Raw genomic sequence first — 20,202 nt, 5'->3', positions numbered from 1 at the left:
ATCACTCGTTTCCTCCCTGATGAGCACGCTGCGCGGTGGAGCGTGTCCTTGATCGGCCATAGCATTAAGACTATTGCTGTTTTGCTGTTGGAGCCGACCTGTGAAGGTGTGCTGGGTTGAATCCAGGCCAGACCGGCCCTCACGCTCTTCATCAGTATACCCACAGTGCTTCTGCCTCTCTCCACGCAGGCATCACCAGGAAGAATCCACGGACTCCTCTGTCAGACCTTCAAGGCACCAACGCCCTGAATGAGAAGGCCAGCTGGTGAGTCTCTTTCGCCTCCTTTCTAACCGTAAAGCACGGATTTGTTTTTACTGCACAAATGATGCCATTCATTCTACTTGTTTATCTACTTTATTTATATATTTTTTGTTGTATTTTTTGGTGATAATTAGACGCAGGTCGAATATGTAGAGGAAATGGAGACAGGCACAGATAGGGCGCAAACAGACGGCTAGGACGAGGACACACACACTCCATAGGAAAACCCTGCTGTCTTTGTGTTTCGCTTTTTTCAAATAAACCATCAGCTAAACTGTAGTAAACAGAAAAATAGCTTTTCAGTACAAGATGGGGGCTGCAGCTTTGCAGATCTCCAAGTCTCAATGAATTGTATTGAGTAGAAGTCTTATAAACACACATTATTTACAGAAACCAGTTTTCCAGAAACGCCCTCTGTACTCTGTTTGACTGACTGTGTGAGCCGTCTTTCCCCTCTCCTCCTGCCTTTGTGTGTGTGTGTGTGTGTGTGTGTGTGTGTGTGTGTTTGTCCCTCCCTCAGGGATGGCTACGGCGTTGGATGTAACGGTCGCAGCTCCCGGTCGGGTCGCATCTCCTCCACAGGAAGTCACGCTCTGGAAGAGGACGGCATCTTCCTCAACTCCACGAACAGCAAGCTCCTGGAGCGAGCTCAGGGAATCCTACTGTGAGTGGAAATCCAGTCCTCCAGTATCTTACTGCATTTCTGCCAAACTCCAGTTGATCTCAGCTCTTTCAGGTCTACTGTTTTAATCTCCTCTCATATAAACACTGTTTCTCACCTGCAGGCGAAACAAAAACTGCAAAAGTAAACCAGCTTTACCCAAGGTGAGCTGCTCAGAACACACACTCAGCGTTTACTCATCCGTGAACTGCAGCAGTCTGCATGATGGAACGTGTGTGTGTGTTGTTTGTGTGTGCAGCACTTGCTGGACATCAAATCTCTGCGCTACCTGAGCAGCGTGACGCTCCACGACCGGATCACCAAGTCCCTGCTCCACCTGCACAAGAAGAAGAAGCCGCCCAGCATCAGCGCTCAGTTCCAGGTCAGTGCCGCCGCCGCCCTCTGCTGGAGGACTCTGGGACGTGCAGCAGCGTCGCTGAGGGCCGAGACTGACTTACTGACACACCTGAGAAGGAGATTAACTCGGTGTTCCCAGATTCAGAAGAAACGAGTTTGGAAAAGAAACTGCTCCACTTGAGTTAAAAGATTCAGATAAATACGTTTCTGTGTTAAATTGGTGATTTTGTGTGTTGATTACAAGTTGACATATGATGCGATTGTTGTGGTCAGAGTAGTGCTTAGCCTATTTAAAGTTTTGGAATCGATTGACAGCTCTAGTCTCAGTGTGTTTCCTCTACTTCCTTGTAAATCACTGTCGACAAATTCAGATTTTATTATAGTTTACTGATCATCTGTCGTCCATCCTGCTTTAATGTACTCACTAAAACCTCAGATTGAACATATCATTTTATTAGCTGCGCAGCGGGGTGACACAGTGGTTAGCTCTCGCCTCACGGACGGGGGGACGGATGGATTTTATTGACTTTCACAATCGATCAACAAGTACAAGTAAGGGCGCTATGAATTCGGCTTAATTTAAAGGGGACATATTATGCTGTTTTTACTTTGTGAAAACTTTCTTATAGCAGCATGTGTTCCCGTAGCCTCATTACGATGTTCAAATTTAAAAATGATCTGTTTCCTCCCTGTCTTGCTGCACCACGTTCTGTGAAAATGGCTGGTCGAGTTTCAGTTGGGTCCGCTTATCCTGAAATAAGTGGATTTAACTCCTCCCCCTGACTGTGCCCCCACCGTGTGTGTGTGTGTGTGTGTGTGTGTGTGTGTGTGTGTGCGTGTGCAGGCATCACTCAATAAGCTGATGGAGACTCTTGACCAGTCGGAGCCGTACTTCGTCAAGTGCATTCGCTCCAACGCCGAGAAGGTAAACACGGCCGCTGAGGGCGAGGAGGGGCCGCCGCCGCCGGGATGCTTTTATCCGTCGGGCCGTATTGACCTGTCTGTTGTCCGCCGTTGTTCAGCTGCCGCTGCGCTTCAACGACAGCCTGGTGCTGAGGCAGCTGAGGTACACCGGCATGCTGGAGACCGTCCGCATCCGACAGTCGGGATACAGCATCAAGTACACCTTCCAGGTGAGCGCTCGCTGCTGCTGCCTCACCGCTTCATTTCAGTGCCGTATTTGCCGCTGTCGTCTAAAAGTGCTGGTGTCTTCTCGTGTGTCCTCCCAGGACTTTGTGCGTCACTTTCACGTGCTGCTGCCTCGAGGCACCAGCCCGACCAAGTCCGGCATCCGGGAGTTCTTCAGGCGGATCCACCTCCCCCCCGCTGGCTATCAAGTGGGCCACACCATGGTACGAGCCGTCTGGGAGTCGAAGCCTCCCCCATCTCTGTCCAGTCGCCGCCGGGCTCACGTGAGAACCTCCCCCAGGTGTTCCTGCGCGAGGCGGAGCGCCAGCGCCTGCAGACCCTGCTGCACCAGGAGGTGCTGCGGCGCATCGTCACGCTGCAGCGCCGCTTCAGGGCCGTCCTGGAGAGGAAGCACTTTGTCAGCATGAGGCGAGCAGCCAGCGCCATCCAGGTGAGCCCGCCCCCCGCCGGTCCCGGCCCCCTCCATTAAGGCCTCTTTGTTTAGAACTGTTAAAGCGCGCGGCGGTGATTAATAGTGCTGGAAGGAGCAGCGCTCTCTAAATATAACCACTCTATGATCGCTGATGAGCACTCACGTCTTCACAGCAGTGTAAACTCCTCGCTGTGCGTCAATAAAGTCTATATGAAACGTCCCGGGAACGTCCGGGCTACACACAACAAACAAATTCTAAAAATGTCATGTTAAAGATTGTTTGGCACATTTCTTAGTAGCAGAAGAACAAAACACTGAGGCTTGAGCTGACGCCTCGCTGTCGGGGGGTTTGTGCCTGACTCGGTGTATTCCTCCTCCTGCAGCGCTGGTGGCGACTCTGCCTCCTCAGGCAGTCCGCCATCGACCTGAGCGTGGAGGAGGATGCGGCGGTGTGCCTGCAGGCGGCGTGGAGGGGGTACAGGGAGCGCCGGAGGTTCCTGCATCAGCGGGACGCCGCCGTGGTCATCCAGAGGAGCTGGAGGAGGAGCCGGCGGCGGCGCCGGACCGAGGCGGCCACCGCCATCCAGGCGGCCTGGAGGGGATTCAGGGAGAGGGAGAGCTACTGCAGGACGTACAGGGGGGTGACGCAGCTGCAGGCGGCGGGCCGCGGCTACCTGGCCCGACTCAGGTGAGAGAACGGTCTCTGTTCGCCCTAAAGCTGGGAATTCCCTTTACTTATAAATATATAAGACACTGACATGATTGTGTTTCTCAGTGTTTGTTCATATTTGTGGTCAAAGACAAAAAGGTTTTGTGTTTCTCATGAACGTTTCCTTCAGGTTCAGAGAACTGAAAGCGCAGCAGCAGAGGCCGGACAGCCCGGCGGGTCCAGCAGCGGACACGCTGGAGGACCTCGTCCCGTCCGGAGAGGACAGCTACGTCCAGGAAGCCTCTGAGGACCCGGGCTCCGTCTCCCTGGACACGGCGGAGACGGACAGAGATGAGGACTCGGAGAGGAGCCGGAGCGTGGACGGGGCCAGCCTGAAGACCCGATCCAAGCGAGAGAGCAGGCGGATGAGGGAGCTGGAGCAGGCCAAGTTCAGCCTGGAGCTCCTCAAGGTGCGGACGACCGGCGCCGGGGGTCCGGTGCAGGAAGACGACGACCGTCACGGGCATTCGCTGCGGGGGTCTCCGGCCAGCCACGGGAGCTTTGAGCTGCTCACCGTGGAGGACATGGAGACCGAAGGAGGCTTCGTCACGCCGCAGCAGCCCGGGTCTCTGGATCTTCATCCGCAGGAGCGGCTGAGAGACGCAAACCACAACGAGAAGGTCTTGATTGAGCCAGCAGAGCTGTTGGAGGAGCCGAGGGCGACGTTTTATATCGCTTCTGACCAAAGTCCAGTTCATGAACTGAAGTATGAAAGCCCGAGCAAATCCCTCAAGGAGAGGCGAGAGTCGGCCTCCCGGAGGCCGGTGGTGGTCCTGATCAGCATGCAGAAGGAGAGTCCTCTGGACGAGGGCGAGCTGCTGGCAGCTCAAGCCTTCGAGAGAGCGTCTCAGACGGGGTCCGCGGCCTCTGACAAGATTCCCATCGCGGGACTGGAGGTGGGCTCAGAACGGGACGAGTCTCCCCAGGACCAGGTGACGGGGCCGGACTCTGACTTCCACCCCCCAGCTCCTCACGGAGACAGCCCCGACCCGGCGGGGCTCTGCGCCTCCGACGTCGACATCCAGATCACTCCGGGGCCCAAACAGAGCACTCCGTCCTCCGCTGCCCCCGCTCAGCAGGACAGGAAGGCGAGCCGGCCCGCGCAGCCGGCTCCCAGCCCCATCCTCGACACCAAACCCCCCAAAGCCCAGAAGAAGAGCTCCGCCCAGACCGTGATCGTCAACATGGTGGAGAAGCCCCCCAGCACGGCGTTCTCCCAGCCCCGACGCAAGCTGCCTTTCTCCAAGTGAGTGCTGCTCGAGTTTACCAAGTAGTTCCACTCTCTTTAACGTCTGCTTTCTTTACCAAATCCAGTGGAAGCTGCTGCAGGAAGTCTGATAACTGCAGAGACGCCACTGGTTTTATATGAAGATTTTACTTTCTAAACATTCACTACCTCACTCATTCAGGAAACCCAGGGCTCTTCTAAATAACAAATAACACATTTTTTTTTTAAAAATCTTGAAATGTTATCTGATCAGTGGATCTTTAAAACTGATTATTGTCGGTGGAAAAACATGAAATGTAAATAAAACACTGGCTGAAGTCACTTAAGACGTCGTATCTTTCACTTCAGGACGTGAATGTGTTTAAATCTGTCAGTTACTCATGGACAATTCCAAAAAAAGAAAAGCCTCAGAGAAAAATAAGAAGCCATATGGACAGACAACTCCAGCATTATCTCTATATTTATGTTGACATAAATTAGCAAAACCATTTAAAACATCTGAAAAACAGTTAAAACAGCAAGAAAGTAACTCAATTAGTTAGGGAAAAATAATCATTTGCTTTACAGATTAGCTAAGACATCCAATGCTGCTTTTAAGAAATGACAATAGCTTGAAATATTAACTCCATAATGTCATATTAGCAAAAATGAAACTGCTGAAAATGTTTAAATTTGCTTTAACAAATAATGAAGAGCAGAAAAAGCCTAAACGTGTTGAAAATAACTAGAACAGCTCAAAAGAATTATTTAAAGAGCTAAAAAACTATGATTCTGCCAAAATGATTTAAGTTTACTTTAATAAAATAAGAAAACAGCTAAAAATGCAAAACACTTAGAAGTCTTAGGTTAGATTAGAAAACTAGTATCTAAAATGGGAAAAGGAGAGCACTTCCTAATTATTGATTTCATGAGTGAAAATAAACCACGACTTTGATATGTTCCTCGAGACTAAATGTTTATAATCTGCTCTATTTTGTTGTTTTTAAAGCTCAGAATTCAGACTGATAATTCAGCCGAGACCTGCGCTGTAGTTTGAAACCCGGCCTTGTGTTGCAGGTCAGACAAGGATTTGGTGAACCAGGAAAGATCTCTGTCGATGTACAGAGACGACTCCAAATCTGCTGGTTCCAGAAACAGAGAGGTAGGACACACACACACACACACACACACACACACACACACACACACACACACACACACACACACACACACACACACACACACACAGACTATGCTGACGCACGCACATTTCCCCATGTTGTTGTCTTCACTTCACCTCCTTAAATTAACAGTTTTTATTAATAACTGTGTACACACTCACTTACACACACACACAGGTCACTGGAACACACACAGACACACACACACACACACACCCCCGAGCACACAGCTGACGTGTCCCTGTGGTTGCCTGGAAGCAGGTGGGCCGCCCCGGCCCCAAAAAGAAAGCGCGAATGTCCCGGACGCGCTCCGACTTCCTGACCCGCTGTAACTCGGAGGGCGCCACGCAGTCGGACGACGACGACGAGTACTACACCCCCGCCCACTCCCGCACGCTGCCCCCCTCCCTGTGCCCCCAGCGAGCCCACCCCGAGGCCGACTGCCACAGTGACTCAGAGATGGTAAAGCGCCGGGCCGGAGCCCCTCCCCCTCCTCTCGCTCCGGCGGACTTCGGCCTCACAGCAGGGGGGAAGAAGCTCCCTAACACTTCTAACCTCACTTTCGTCGCACCGCTGCGATCCTGTCCCACCGGCTGCTCCGTCGCTGCGCCCGCCGTGCGCGAGGCGACCTGCACGCTGCTTCAGAGGCTGCTGGACCGAACAGAACTCGGCTGTTATCCTCGTCACTCGTCTTCACGCTTCAGCCAATAAAGAATCCCTTCACTTTCTATTTAACAGTCAAATTACACCGATTTCAATCCACAGATTTCTTTTACAGGTTGTGTCCAGTCAGTTTTTCATTTAATTTACAGTTTAGGTTGATTACTCAACGAGCCAAATGAGTGAAAGTCAGTATTTTAACAGGAGTAAAGTTGCGTTAACTCTTGAAATGTGTGGCGACGTGTTGCACTGCATGACCAGCCGCTGCTCCTGCATGTCCGAACCCACCGGAGCTCCAGCGGCTCCGGGAACTTCTCACTAACGACGGCGCTTTCTAACAGAATCTCCCAGGTTGGACCTGCCTTCCTCCGCCAGTAGCTCCGTTAGTCCTGACCGCCTCCCAATTCAGTAGACTGGATGAACTTTATCGTCTTACTAGATTCACTTCACGAGAAAAACAAGTTAAACAAGAAACCAGGTTGTTCTCGGCTCCACAGGAGACCGGCAGGAGCAGCAGATCAGCTCGCCGCTGACGTGCAGCTGCATTCCTCTTCTCACTGTGTTCCCTCGTCTGCTCTGCAGTCGTCCCACAAAGACCAGAAGAAGATCCACAAAACCATGTCGTCTGGAGACCTGGGCAAGGTGGAGGTCCTCAGGAAGACGTCCAGCCAGGATGGAAGGTACCTGTTGATGGATGGATTCATAAAGACCTCCCAGAAACATTTCACAGCTTTCCGATGTTATCATCACTTCACAAGCACCTGTCGCACCTCCAAACATCCACTCTCTGCATAAGTCTCTTAAAATGCTTCCCTCTTTGACCATCTTTAAGGATCAAATGTTTCATCTGTTGTCCAAATTGGGTTCTATGATGTAGATAACTCTTTTTATTGATTAATTTCTTTTTTTTTCTCATGATAGAAATGCAGAAATGTTTAGTACTTCATTTAATATTCCACTCCTTCACAGTTTCATCTCTTCTTTATTCTTATGTTGTGCAAATAAATGTAAAAACGTGTAAAAACAGCTCTCACAGGAGTCATACTGCCTTGTTTTTTCACTTCATTTGTAATAAATAAATCCTGTGTTCCTTTTAGCCGGATGAGAGGGAAAATGCGGTTCTGGAGTAAGACGAAGCACGGCGAGAAGAAGCCGTCGAGGGAAAAGCAGGCGAGCCGGAGCGAAGCTGGAGAAACGCACGGTAAGAAGACGGTCGGCAGGAAGAAGAGAACCCATGAGGAGCAGCGGGGCTTCCTGCGTTTCTCTTGAGCTGTCGCTCCATCCCTGTGTTTGGCCTCTCAGACGGCGCGGACTTTTCTCCCAGTCCGGACCTGGAGGCCTCCGCCTCGCAGGGGGTCCGGGACAGCAAGGAGAACAAGGAGCCGTCCCCGAAGATGAGGCGGCGGCGCAGCGTGAAGATCAGCAGCATCGCTCTGGAGCCGGCGCAGTGGCAGAACGACGCGCTGCACATCCTCAGCTCGGCGCACGACTACCGCAGCATGAACGACTTCCTCATGAAGAAGGTACGAGGCCAGACTCCTTGGAAAAGACCGTCTTGATTGTTGGCAGAAAATACTGGTTTTAAAATAAGAAAAACTTGTGTAAATCTTAATTTAGCATGCTAATAAACAAGAAGAAGCAGCTATTGTCAGCTGTAGCTCTGATCAGTATTTAAATCACCGCCGTAGGCGGAGATGTAAACGCCGTTTGGCTTCACTGATGAACATTCTGTCCTCTCAGATCGCCGACTTGGATTCAGAAGACAGTAAAAAGGACACGATGGTCGACGTCGTCTTCAAGAAAGCACTGAAGGAGTTCAGGATCAACATCTTCAACTCGTACTCCACAGCCCTGGCTGTGAGTCCTTTTTTTTTTTTTACTCAAGTATTTTCTTCTGTTTGTATTTTGCTCTATATTCTATGACGGAATAAATGTTACACACTGAAAATTGATAGATGCAGGTATAAAAACCAAAACACTAAAATGTCAGAATTTTGCACCCATCAAAAGAACACTGGATATCCTGATATTGAACCCTCTTCCTGGCTCAGATGGACGACGGGAAGAGCATCCGGTACAAGGACCTGTACGCGCTGTTCGAGCACATCCTGGAGAAGACGATGCGTCTGGAGCAGAGGGACTGGAGCGAGTCGCCCGTCAAGGTGTGGGTCAACACCTTCAAGGTCTTCCTGGACGAGTTCATGACGGAGTACAAGCCCATGGAGGGAACCATTGGCAGGGTGAGCTTTCTCAAGACCGCACGGGTTCATTCAGTTCAGCTGCACGGAGGAATCATGTTGAGAAAAGGGTTGATAGAGAAGTAAATGTCAGCTTCTTCTCTTTTCAGGCCCCGAAACGCGAACGTAAGAAATCACGGAAGAAGGAAACGGACATCGTGAGTCTGCAGTCCAATGGAGATCTGTCAGAAAGCTTCTGATGTGAACAGTTCCACTTGAATTGAGGTGAACGGTGTCTCTGCCGCCCCCTGCAGGTGGAGGAGCATAACGGCCACATCTTCAAGGCCACTCAGTACAGCATCCCCACCTACTGCGAGTACTGCTCCTCCCTCATCTGGATGATGGACCGGGCCTGCGTCTGCAAACGTGAGTCAATACGGACCCAGTGCGACCATCAGGAGCACAGTTTTGGCTTCATTATGCAATAAGCTCCAGTTCCACAGACATATAGTTCAGGAAGTTCTCAAACACATTTAGACCTCTGACCCCTCTGTGATATATTTATTCAGGATGTGATTACTGTGCAGAAAACCCTCCATGTAGCATTGAAATGTCCGCTCGGTAATGTCTCAGCAGTGCTCGTGTTGTGCGCTGTGGCAGCGGCGTTATGTCTCACTCGTTCCTTCCTGCTGGTCCAGATGGGTCCGAGGGGAAAATGCTGATACCTGACGCCACTGAAAGCCTTTTTTTTATTTATTTTTTTTGTTCCCACTGCTGCTTCTGTGAGAGACTCGATGCAGTATCTTATGGCTGAAAGAAAACAAATTTTAAAAAATAAACTGTCCACTAACACAACAGAATTTTCTTAAATGTAACACTGTGGCTGCTGTTGTGGTTGATTTACCTCAAAATGAAACGATCACATATTACAGCTCTTAGTGTAGAGAAAAAAAGATAACACCAGATGATTGGAAATCAATATAGAAAAATTATATATGCTCAATTGTATCTTTTCTCAGTCTTTATTTAATATTGAGCTTATACTATATAATCAGCCTCAAAGCAATCTGGAGGGATCTGTGACTCTGCCCAGGAATACACACACACACACACACACACACACACACACACACACACACACACACACACACACACACACACACACACACACACACACACACACACACACACCAACAGTTCCTAATGTTCTCCTAACTCACTTACCCACAGGCACTCATGCCTGTGTGTAGTTCTTCTTTCCACCCACATGGCACATTACACCCTCTCCCACTCCTTACACACACACACACACACACACAACCACACACACACACACAGAACTGTCGGCTCACACTCACAACTCCACACACACTTCTCCCTGTGAGTCAGAGAGTCAGCAGAATTGGATTAAACCTCCAGCTCCTCTCAGGAATCCGTCTTCTATCTGGTTAGAGCGCTCCGTCCAGCCTCCGTGACGAAGACTCCCGGACCGCACGCCTCGTCCTCCAGAACGCCGAACGCTCGCCTGCTGCGTCTCCGGGGTCGTGACTGCCCCCTCCCCTCCCCTCGCCGCTGCCGTCGTGCTTTCGGGACGCCGTCCGGCTGATTGTTTTGTTCTTTTCGTCTGCAGTGTGTCGCTACGCCTGCCACAGGAAGTGCTGCTCCAAGATGACCACCAAGTGCAGTAAAAAAGTAAGTGGACATGATTTCCTGGGCTGGTGGCTTTAGTTTCAGGACGCACTAATGGCTCATTGATGGTAATGTGAATGAATAAAACAGAGGATATTGCCGCACACTTCTATGACTAAGCTACATCGAACAATAGAACATGAGGAACCGTGCTGACGACGAGGATGTCTGCTGCTCTCCCAGCTAAATGTTTGTCATCTAATTGAGATCAAATGTTTTTTTCATGTAATATGTTTCACTTGTTTTTTTTCTATACACAACATTTGTGGCTTGTGAAATACAGCTTAAATAACTTGTAGTGAATCACACTGTAGACAGTATAGTAAAGGACGATACTTTCTGCACTTGCTTCAAAAATGTGTTTTTTTTTTTGGTTTCTTTCAATGTGACCTTTATGGAAACCCTCAAATTATCTTAATCTAATGGAAAGTAACGCGTCTAGGTGTTTATAAGCCCTCCCACTGAAAGACCACTGAACCTGTTGGTGTTATTTGACACCAGCATCACTGTACAGCTGGCGTCTTTTCTGCACAGTGAGTCAAACATCAGTCAGAAGCCTGAAAACCCCGAGAGTTTCTAACATTTCAAGACTGCTTATCGAGCTATTTTTAGACTGCACTGTATTGGATATTGCATGTTTCAGGGGTATGTTACACATTTCTTTCACATTTCTTGCACTAGAAAATAGTTTTAAATAATGGGGAATATAGATGAGAAAAACTCCTTAAGAGACACAATTTCTACTCCACGGTGTGTCTTTTATGTACGGCAGAAAGGACAGTGCTGAAAATATGAAAACAAATCCTAGTTTAAACATGGTTAATAAGCGCTGCGTTCTGGGTTCTGCGCTGCAGTACGACCCGGAGCTGTCGTCCCGGCAGTTCGGCGTGGAGCTGTCCCGTCTGACCAGCGAGGAGCGCGCCGTGCCCCAGCTGGTGGAGAAGCTCATCAACTACATCGAGATGCACGGCCTCTACACCGAGGGCATTTACAGGAAGTCCGGCTCCACCAACAAGATCAAAGAGCTGCGCCAGGGGCTGGACACGGGTGAGGCTCGCTTCCGTCCCGCTGTGGACTAAACGCTCAGAAAACTGTTCAATAACTGGGAAAAGAAAGATCATCTTTCTGAACTCACCTCGCTGTCCTAGACGTGAGCAGCGTGAATCTGGACGACTACAACATCCACGTCATCGCCAGCGTGCTCAAACAGTGGCTCCGAGACCTCCCCAGCCCCCTCATGACCTTCGAACTGTACGAGGAGTTCCTCCGAGCCATGGGTGAGCTCCGGATTCGACCCTCAGTGACTCCATCAGAAGCTGTGTTTGCTGTAATTGCTTCTTTCTCTCGTCGTTTCAGGCCAGCCTGATAAGCGGGAGGTGATCCGGGGAGTGTACTCCGTGATCGACCAGCTCAGCCGGACGCACCTCAGCACGCTGGAGCGCCTCATCTTCCACCTGGTCAGGTGAGCGCTGAGCAGAGCAGCCTCAGGCCGTCTTTTTGTTTGGATCGGCTGAGCGGGGATCTAAAAGGATTACGCTGTGTCGTGCTGCAGGATCGCCCTGCAGGAGGAGACCAACAGGATGTCGGCCAACGCCCTCGCCATCGTCTTCGCTCCCTGCGTCCTCCGCTGCCCCGACTCCATCGACCCGCTGCAGAGCGTCCAAGACATCAGCAAAACCACAGCGTGCGTGCTCAGACCGTCCCAAGCGTCTCCACAGATTAACGCTTTGTTTGCCAAACTCACTCAGCTGATCATATCCACACTAGCGGCTGAAAGGCTTCTCGACTGTTCTGGCCCTGCAGGTGTGTGGAGCTGATCATCAACGAGCAGATGAGCAAGTACAAAGCGCGTCTGAAGGACATCAGCAGCCTGGAGTTTGCGGAGAGCAAAGCCAAGAGCAGACTGACCCACATCAGGAGGTCCATGGTAAGCTGGGCCCGGAGTCGCACACCCCCGGTTCTCCCGGATCCCCCGCCCCCCCCCCCCCCCCCCCCCCCCCCCCCTCCCCCCAGGATGGATGTTTGATTCTGTGGCTCCCGGAGCGGCTGTCATGGCGTCCGCCATGACAGGACTTCATTCCTCCGTGTCTCGTTGCATCTTTCATCGGCAGATTTTGCTTTGTTTTCTGCGCACAAGCAAAAAGATGACATGAAAACATTTTCGTATGGGGGGGGCTTCGTTAACGTAGGGGTGTCTCAGCATGATATGAACAATAAGTACCAACAAGCATTATCAATGTTTTAATATTCATCACTTTAATCAAAAATGGATTTGAAACCTCCACATCAAATTGAAACCTGAAATCCCTGTTCTGAGCTGACTGACGGAATATCACACTCCGGTCGGTGCTGAACTTTGACCTCTATTCGAATGAAACACTGCAACTCTCATCGGCCAACTCAGGAATAGTTGTGACTGTTTTAATTTTTAAATGGAAGTTATTGTCTTCTTTGGCATTTTTACAGTTAAAATTTGACTTTTGACTGCAGATTTGACTTGCGTAAGACAATTTTTCACTCTTCATACAAATCCCGGCTTAATAAACCAAATTTTTACATCTGAAGTTCTAGAAATGGGGTGTGATCATTTGAATTTTGAGCAATCTTTCGACCAAAATGCCTCTTGCGGCCAAATGTATCTCGGCTTTCCTCTCGCAGTGTCCCAGCAGAAAACGTTCACAGTGAGCTGCAGCGTTCCCTGACCCTAACCTGTCCTTCCTTCCTTCCTTCCTTCCTTCCTTCCTCCCCTCCTTCCTTCCTCCCTCCCCTCCTTCCAGAAACCTGTACTAATTGCTGTTAGGTTTATGAGCATTACCCGCACTGCCACCCCGGTATGTATGCCCCCCTCCCCGCTCCGTGTGCCCTCCCACCACCCGTCCTGTCCCGTCGGCTCATCCTGTGTGTGACGTCCGTCTTCTCTGTTAGCTGTCCGGCTTCCTGTCAGTGTTGAAAGCGTCGCCCAGCATTGTTCCAACGTCTTGCTTTGTTTTTTTAGTTTTCGAACCGTTTTCTCACAGCGAGCTAAAAACACTTCCCAGATAAGTGTTGTTGAATTAAGAATCCCTGCTTGGATTGTAAATATTTTTGTCTGGAGTAAACTTGTGCTTCTGAATTACAACATCGTCATTCAAAGATCAGAAATGTGAATACCTTCCACATGTCTGCATTTGGTTCCGACTGATTTTGGATATTGTCCTGAACCTTTTTGAAAATGCCCTGTGAGTCCAGAGCGGCGTCTGTCGGTTGGCCTGTCGGGCGTGTTTGCGTCGTGGTGTTGTCTCAGTCGGGCCTCTCGGTGTGTGAAGCTCGTTCAGCTGCAGCTCGGTTTGAGCGTCCGAGGCAGAGCCGTCCTCTCTCTGCAGCTCCACTGACCGTCCTCTGCTTTCTGTTTCTGCTTCTTAACGTGCAGCCTAACACTGCCAAACTGAAGGTAACTCCAACCCCTGTGTGTGTGTGTGTGTGTGTGTGTAGAAAGTGTGTTCGTCCGTGTGTGTTTGTGACAGTGAGCTGACTCCGTAGTTGTTTAGTGGTGATGTCGTCAGAGCATTCGTACAAAACATCCAGCCCCGTCCGACGCGTCTTCACTGAGTCTGCTGCATCGCACCGGATTACACTTGAGCCGCTCTGCACTAACAGGCTTCTCACTCTGATTTGTTTTGTTTTTTTTTTCTTTCTTGCAGAGCAAAGGCCGGGTTCGCCAAAGCAGCACACACACGTCCTCGCCTCCCCTCAGCCCCAGAGCGACGCCTGCTGCAGACGCAGAGCCGGCGGGAGGAGCGGCGGGAGGAGCGGAGGACGGCGCCGAGTCCGGGCCGAACGAGCAGCAGCAGCTGGCGATGCAGCAGGAGGAGCGAATCCTCACCGAGCAGATCGAGAGTCTGCAGAAAGAAAAGTACGACACACAGACACACACGCTTCCAGCAACCTGCAGCTGCGAAGAGAATAAACCGAGATGGGATTTATTATCAGGGCTGGAGAAACAACACGAAGTCATGCTGGAGCTCACATCTTGTGTTGTGTGTGTGTGTGTTCGTGTGTGTGACTTGAAAAAGCTAATGCCATCAAAGCTTTACGTGTTAAACGTGTTTACACATGTCTGTATTATCTAAAATAAACTAGAATCTCATTCACAACATCATCTCAGCACTTTTAGTCAGTGTAATTGTGACCTCTAAGCATCACTTTTTAATTTCAAAAGCAGAAAATTAATAATAAAAAAGGTGAAACAGTGACTGTTTCACTGCTCCATGTTTTGCTGGGCGTGCCATTCCCATCGGGGTTTGAGGTTTTCATGGTCTGAATGTGAACGAGCCAGCGGCTGATCTGCGCCGTGTGTCTGAACAGGGAGGAGCTGACGTACGAGATGCTGATCTTAGAGCCGCGGACGTCTGACGACGAGACCCCGGAGTCCGAGGCCTCCATCGGTACGGCGGACAGCTCCGAGAACATCACCATGGAGACGGAGGGAGCCACATGCGACATGTCTGGTACGCGTGTGTGTTCGGAGAGTTGAGTCAAGCTGTGCTCCTCGGTTTGGAGCTGGAGATGAAGACACTACAGTTGTTCTACAGTTGTTCTCAGGTTCCTCTCACACTCTGAACTCTGGGTTTTATCCAGCAGAGTTTTCAGACTTGATTTCTCTTGTGTGGAACTGATCTTTGAACTACTTTCTCCAAACAGTTGTTTCATCTCTTCTCTTCTCTTCTCTCTCTGCAGAGGCGGCTCTGGTCCGGTCCAGGAAGTCGGAGGTGAAGGGTCGCCGGACTCTTCGCCGGCAGCCCGAGTCTCAGGACTCCGCTGACTCGGCGTCCACGGTGTCGTCCTCGTACCAGCCCTCGTCCTCCCTGTCCTCCAACGCCTCGGGCTCCCCGTCCCCTCACTACCGGTTCCGCTCGTCATCCTCGGGGCCCCTGCTGAGCTCCTGCAGCCTGGGGGCGCCGCTGGCGGAGGCGGAGGGCGGCGGCAGGAGCGGGAAGACGCGCCACAGACTCCGGCTGAGCCGCAGCTCGCCGCGAGAGCCCTCGGGGGCCCACCGGAGGGACTCGGACTTCGGCTCGGGGCCACAGCAGCTGGTTCTGTACGGCAGCAACGAGTTCATGGTGTGAGGGACCGCCACCTGCTGACGCGCAGGAGGGAGGGAGTGTGTGTGTGAGAGAGAAAGAGAGGGCGAGGTTTCTGCCCCTGCTGCCCCTCCTGGAAGCCCCAGACGGTCCAGCTGAACGCTGTGGGAGCAAAAGGTGGGACCACGCCGTCGGACCCCTGCTGGAGCCCCGGGGGTCCTCCAGACCAGAGAGAGAGAGAGAGAGAGCGTAATGAAAGGATGGGTGGTGAACACACACACTCTTACACACACACTTAAAAAAAAAAAAAAAAAACAACCCGCAAAGCCAAATCGCTCAGTGCCCCGTCTGTTTTGGTTCGCATGGGGGCAGGAGGCGGGCGCCGCCCAGAAGAAATGTAGCCATACCGACCGGCGTGGCGGACCCCCGGTCCGTAACCAGCGCCGAGCTAAGCCTGCTTCTCACGTTTACACGGGACTCACCAGCCACGAGGCTGCATGCTTCTCCATCACTCTTTCTACAACAGACTCTGTGTTACATCGAATTATTAATATTATTATTAATTATTGTTATTATTATGTTACGGGGGGAGTGTACATAGCAGGAGGGCCAGTGCTGCTCCTGGGTTGTTCATTGTTGCTTCGTGACTTGTTTTGCATTCAGGTCTTCTTTATTTTTCCTGTTTCTGTGCTGAATTAAAGACTGTCCTCCTCCTTTTCTCTGCTCCGTCACGTTGAACAGAGCCAGTCTGAGGTGAACTCCTGAGGTTTAACAGAAAAGCTTCACGCCATCTTCACAGGAAGGATGCAGTGTTTTGTATGGGGCCACTCAGCCTTCTGTTTTCCTCAGAACCATCAGTGTTACTGCGTCAGGACTTGAATTTTTTTTTAAATATATATAAATATATCATTGCTGTACTATAGATGTTGTTATTGACCTCACAGACGTCCTTTTTTTTCGTAAATCAGTCGAAAGCCATTTTTCTTTTTGTATGTGCGTGAATGAACGAATGAATAATTCCTTCCGCCTGAAAAATGTGTAGCCATCCATACGCACACACACACATTCACACACATACACACACACACAAACACACATCATTTGCATTTCCCCTTAAAACATCTTTGTGGCACTGACCTCCTTAAAGCTACAATAGGTAACCTTTCAATTTTTTAGTTGAATAACTCAAATTCATCTTTATTTACTGAAAACAGCGCCAAACAGTGTTGTAATACCAGTATTTACCACCAGATGGTGCCGTTTGTTCTTTTTAATTTGATTGTTGAGGTCAAACGGGGCAAAAATTAACTTTACCTATAAATGATAAGAAAAATACCACAGACATTGTTAATAGTAATATTAATTTAAAAACATAACAGTTTGAGTGTTCTGGTGACCTCCTGATGATTTTACCTGGAAATCTGCAAAGCGAGGAACCACGTGAACTCTAGTTTACCTCAGTTTCCCTGACGACACAGACTCTGGAGTCTAGTAGCTACAAGATCCAGGATTTTTGGAACTGCCATCACGCACAGAAGTGTCACCAGTTGTAGCTTTAAGGCAGAGTTTAGCTGCATCGGAGGGGAAACTCGCTCTCGTTCTGAGCCATACTTCACTCATCATGACTCTAGCTCTTCCATCCTTTTCTCTCCCGGCTCCGGCTGTGAAAAGTAGCATTTAATCTGCCATTTAATCAGACAAACGGAAAAAAGAAAGGTAGCATCTCACGCCGACCCGTCCGTCCATGTGTTGTTTTTTTCCTCTATTTCTGATGACAAGACTCGGCGAGCCGTCTCGAAGCAACACGATCAGTGTTACCTACCAGAGTTTTCGTTTTGTTTGTTTTTGTTTCTCCGAGCTGGAAGTCTCAGATTGAATGCAGGCGTGGAAACCTGCGTTTTGGTCGTTGTTTATTTTTTTTCTGAACTGTGGACTTGTGTAGATAAAGTTGTGTTCAGAGCTGAGCTGGCGGGACAAACCCATCCCCGGTCAGAGAGCCTGCAGCGGAGATGTGATGGGTGTTTGTCGTGTACGTCCGAGCCGTCCGTATGGTATTCTGCATTAAAAATAACGAGAAAAAAAGTGAATGTACCGGTCACTGGAAGGCATGCTCTGCTTTCTCTGGTTCTGTTTTTGTTTCCTCTTTTATACACAGTGTATGTACTATTTATGATCATGCTTCTGGGATGTACATTGGTTTAAAAGAAATCTGTTATAAAAGGATATATTATCCTGTGTACGGTCCATTATCTGCTAATAATCTTTGCAACATTTAAACTACTCACGCTCCGTCATTTTTGTGCTACAAATCAAAAGAAAAAAAGAAAAAATGACAAGAAAAGCATTGTGTCTGTTTGTCTGCATCACTCTGGACATGTCATGTATGTATAAAATGCAATTTGTGTTATATTTCTCTTTTTTTTAATGATATAAACATGTCTATGGTTGTAAGAAAAAAAGACTTTATGGGGGGAAATTCATCTGCTTATTAAAAAAGCAAAACTACAGCCAACGCAAGCGAGTCGAGTGTTTTCACTGATAGAAATACAGATGGTGTAAGTGCAGTCCAGGAAAAAGGTTGGGCCAGTGGGGAAACGGACTGTCCACAGCATCACGCAATTTACTGTCAAGATTTCATCTGGTAACAAATCAGTGGGGATGAAATGAGATTTTTAGAGAGTCAGGGTCCCCGTCATAAAGCTAATTCTGCAATAATTGAGTCAGGGTTCATATTTACTTTGCTTTTCTGTCACATTATGGGAACATTTTTGCAATTATACAAGGCAGGAATGTATTTAATGGTTCAATGTATTTAATTTTTCCTACATCATACAAGCATCTTAAAGCAGAGCAGCTTCTTCAACTTTGTCTCATCATTTTCTCCTTGATATTTCCACCAGGTATGATGAGACTAAAGTCATTTTTTTAATCAATTTTATTCGATTATGTATAGCTGAGGACACATTTTTGCATTCAGCTACACTTTTGTTAGTTATATCCCCCGTCTAGGAGAACCCAGACACCATTATTTGGGTTCCCTACTCTTCTGAAGAAGCTCCAGTCCTGCAGTGTGTCTCTTCAAATATGAGCTGTGAACAAAAGAACAATCTAGTATACTATTGGTCCCTAAACCCGCCTATCAAGAGAAAAGGAAACAAAAGACACATTTCTAAACCAAATTCCTTCTTTTCAAAACCTGGAGGAAAAAATATGGCGATGCCAAATAAAAATGGATTCTTACTCCGATGTAAACCACTTATCGTGCTCAGGGAACAAACAACGCAACAACTCCAACTTAATCGCACTTCTGTGAAATCAACCTGTCTAGTAAGGAAGCAGCACTGATTGCAAATCAATTTCACCTGCTGCATTGAGATTGGAACAGAAAACAGGTTGGACAGGAAACTGGCAAGACAACCCACCTTAACTACCCACCCTCAGAGGTCGCTCTTGAAAATGAGACCCTGGATCTCAGTGAGACACAGCGACTCACCTGTATAAAGGTTAGGAGTCGTTCTGCAGGTGGTCACCTCTAACCATTTCTAAATGTTCATCCTCTCTGGATGATGTTTTGGTCATTTTGTCATTTTGCCCATGCTGTCCCCTCTAGAGGGACCATAAGCCAGAGTCTGTAACCAATAGAAGTTGCTCAGTTAATGCAGCTTCATCCAGGATGGCCTCCAGCAGCCCACCATGTTTCCTCTCAAACAGTCATAAACAGACTCCATGAGCAAGTGGGGCTTGTGCTAATAGGGATAGCAGATGGAGGACCGCACATGTCTGGAGTTCTGCAATAAAAAGGTGAATTATGAATAAAGGTAAACCATCAATCAATCAGTCAATTTATTTTTGTATAGCCCACTATCACAACAACAGTTGCCTCAGAGGGCTTCAAGATGTTACATTGGTTGGTAAAAATAAAAACAGTGAATAAGTATAATATTAATATGCCAAATTCATAGTAACGAGACAAAACGAAGCAACCACCGCCTTAGACCCTCACATCCGGCAAGAAAAAACTCCAAAAACCCAGTGGGAAAAGAAGAAATCTTGGTGAGAACCACAGTATGGAGGGATCCCTCTCCCAGGGACGGACAGCTTTGGCAACAGCTAGCATGAGACAATAAGAAGTAAAGATTAGGACTATGTTGAGTACAGTCCGTTGGACGGTCCAGCACAAGAACCACGGATCCCAGAAGTAGAACTGAAGCCAGTCCGAGGGCACAGCACCGACAGGAGTGTCCTCCCGGTCCGGATGGAGCTTGTTCGTAGGCCCTCGTAATAATGGAGTCAGCAACTGAAACTGGAGAAGACTCCCCGTCGAAAGGGGGGACAGCAGGTGAAAAGCAATGAACGGACTAAAGGGAATAACATTCAGACATTAGAGGATAGGGCTCAGTGCACCGTACTTCCCACAGCATTCTAGCTCCTAGGGCAGCTTTGTGGATAGTTTAGTATTTAAACTAGTATTTAGTTAGTATAGTTTAGATAGTTTAGTTTAGTTTAATTCAGTTTAGTTTAGTTTAGTTTAGTTTAGTTTAGTTTAGTTTAGTTTAGTTTAGTTTAAAATCCCTATATCATAGGCTTCATCGAAGAGAAACGTCTTGAGCCTAACCTTAAATGTGGAGACTGTGTCTGCCTCTTTGACACCACTTGGAAGCTGGTTCCATAAAAACGG

General features: G+C 48.8%; 1 protein-coding gene across 9 annotated transcripts in view; it reads left to right on the top strand.

Annotated features, from left to right (window-relative positions):
- LOC115392094 (unconventional myosin-IXAa-like) overlaps positions 1-17,985 on the top strand; it is an 87,422-nt gene extending 69,437 nt beyond the window's left edge. For 3 of the 9 annotated variants that reach the window (XM_030096607.1, XM_030096602.1, XM_030096601.1), the window contains 29 exons: positions 190-265; positions 783-926; positions 1,048-1,087; positions 1,183-1,305; positions 2,125-2,205; positions 2,303-2,413; positions 2,510-2,632; positions 2,710-2,859; positions 3,225-3,529; positions 3,681-4,796; positions 5,835-5,919; positions 6,197-6,400; positions 7,181-7,278; positions 7,696-7,799; positions 7,901-8,121; positions 8,339-8,455; positions 8,650-8,838; positions 8,946-8,993; positions 9,090-9,201; positions 10,406-10,467; positions 11,319-11,511; positions 11,613-11,741; positions 11,821-11,926; positions 12,017-12,148; positions 12,268-12,391; positions 13,242-13,295; positions 14,145-14,356; positions 14,809-14,951; positions 15,181-17,985. In XM_030096607.1, the coding sequence (XP_029952467.1) occupies positions 190-265; positions 783-926; positions 1,048-1,087; positions 1,183-1,305; positions 2,125-2,205; positions 2,303-2,413; positions 2,510-2,632; positions 2,710-2,859; positions 3,225-3,529; positions 3,681-4,796; positions 5,835-5,919; positions 6,197-6,400; positions 7,181-7,278; positions 7,696-7,799; positions 7,901-8,121; positions 8,339-8,455; positions 8,650-8,838; positions 8,946-8,993; positions 9,090-9,201; positions 10,406-10,467; positions 11,319-11,511; positions 11,613-11,741; positions 11,821-11,926; positions 12,017-12,148; positions 12,268-12,391; positions 13,242-13,295; positions 14,145-14,356; positions 14,809-14,951; positions 15,181-15,569 (4,991 nt within the window). In that variant the 3' untranslated portion in view covers positions 15,570-17,985. Of the gene's footprint in view, positions 1-189; positions 266-782; positions 927-1,047; positions 1,088-1,182; positions 1,306-2,124; positions 2,206-2,302; positions 2,414-2,509; positions 2,633-2,709; positions 2,860-3,224; positions 3,530-3,680; positions 4,797-5,834; positions 5,920-6,196; positions 6,401-7,180; positions 7,279-7,695; positions 7,800-7,900; positions 8,122-8,338; positions 8,456-8,649; positions 8,839-8,945; positions 8,994-9,089; positions 9,202-10,405; positions 10,468-11,318; positions 11,512-11,612; positions 11,742-11,820; positions 11,927-12,016; positions 12,149-12,267; positions 12,392-13,241; positions 13,296-13,873; positions 13,895-14,144; positions 14,357-14,808; positions 14,952-15,180 lie in introns of all 9 variants that reach the window. The other 6 variants (XM_030096604.1, XM_030096603.1, XM_030096609.1 and 3 more) reach the window with 4 other exon arrangements.
- Positions 17,986-20,202: the final 2,217 nt, after the last annotated feature.

The sequence above is a fragment of the Salarias fasciatus genome, chromosome 7 (assembly GCF_902148845.1).
Source record: "Salarias fasciatus chromosome 7, fSalaFa1.1, whole genome shotgun sequence".
In the NCBI taxonomy this organism is placed as follows: Eukaryota; Metazoa; Chordata; class Actinopteri; order Blenniiformes; family Blenniidae; genus Salarias; species Salarias fasciatus.
This window is presented reverse-complemented; position numbering and strand designations above follow the sequence as displayed.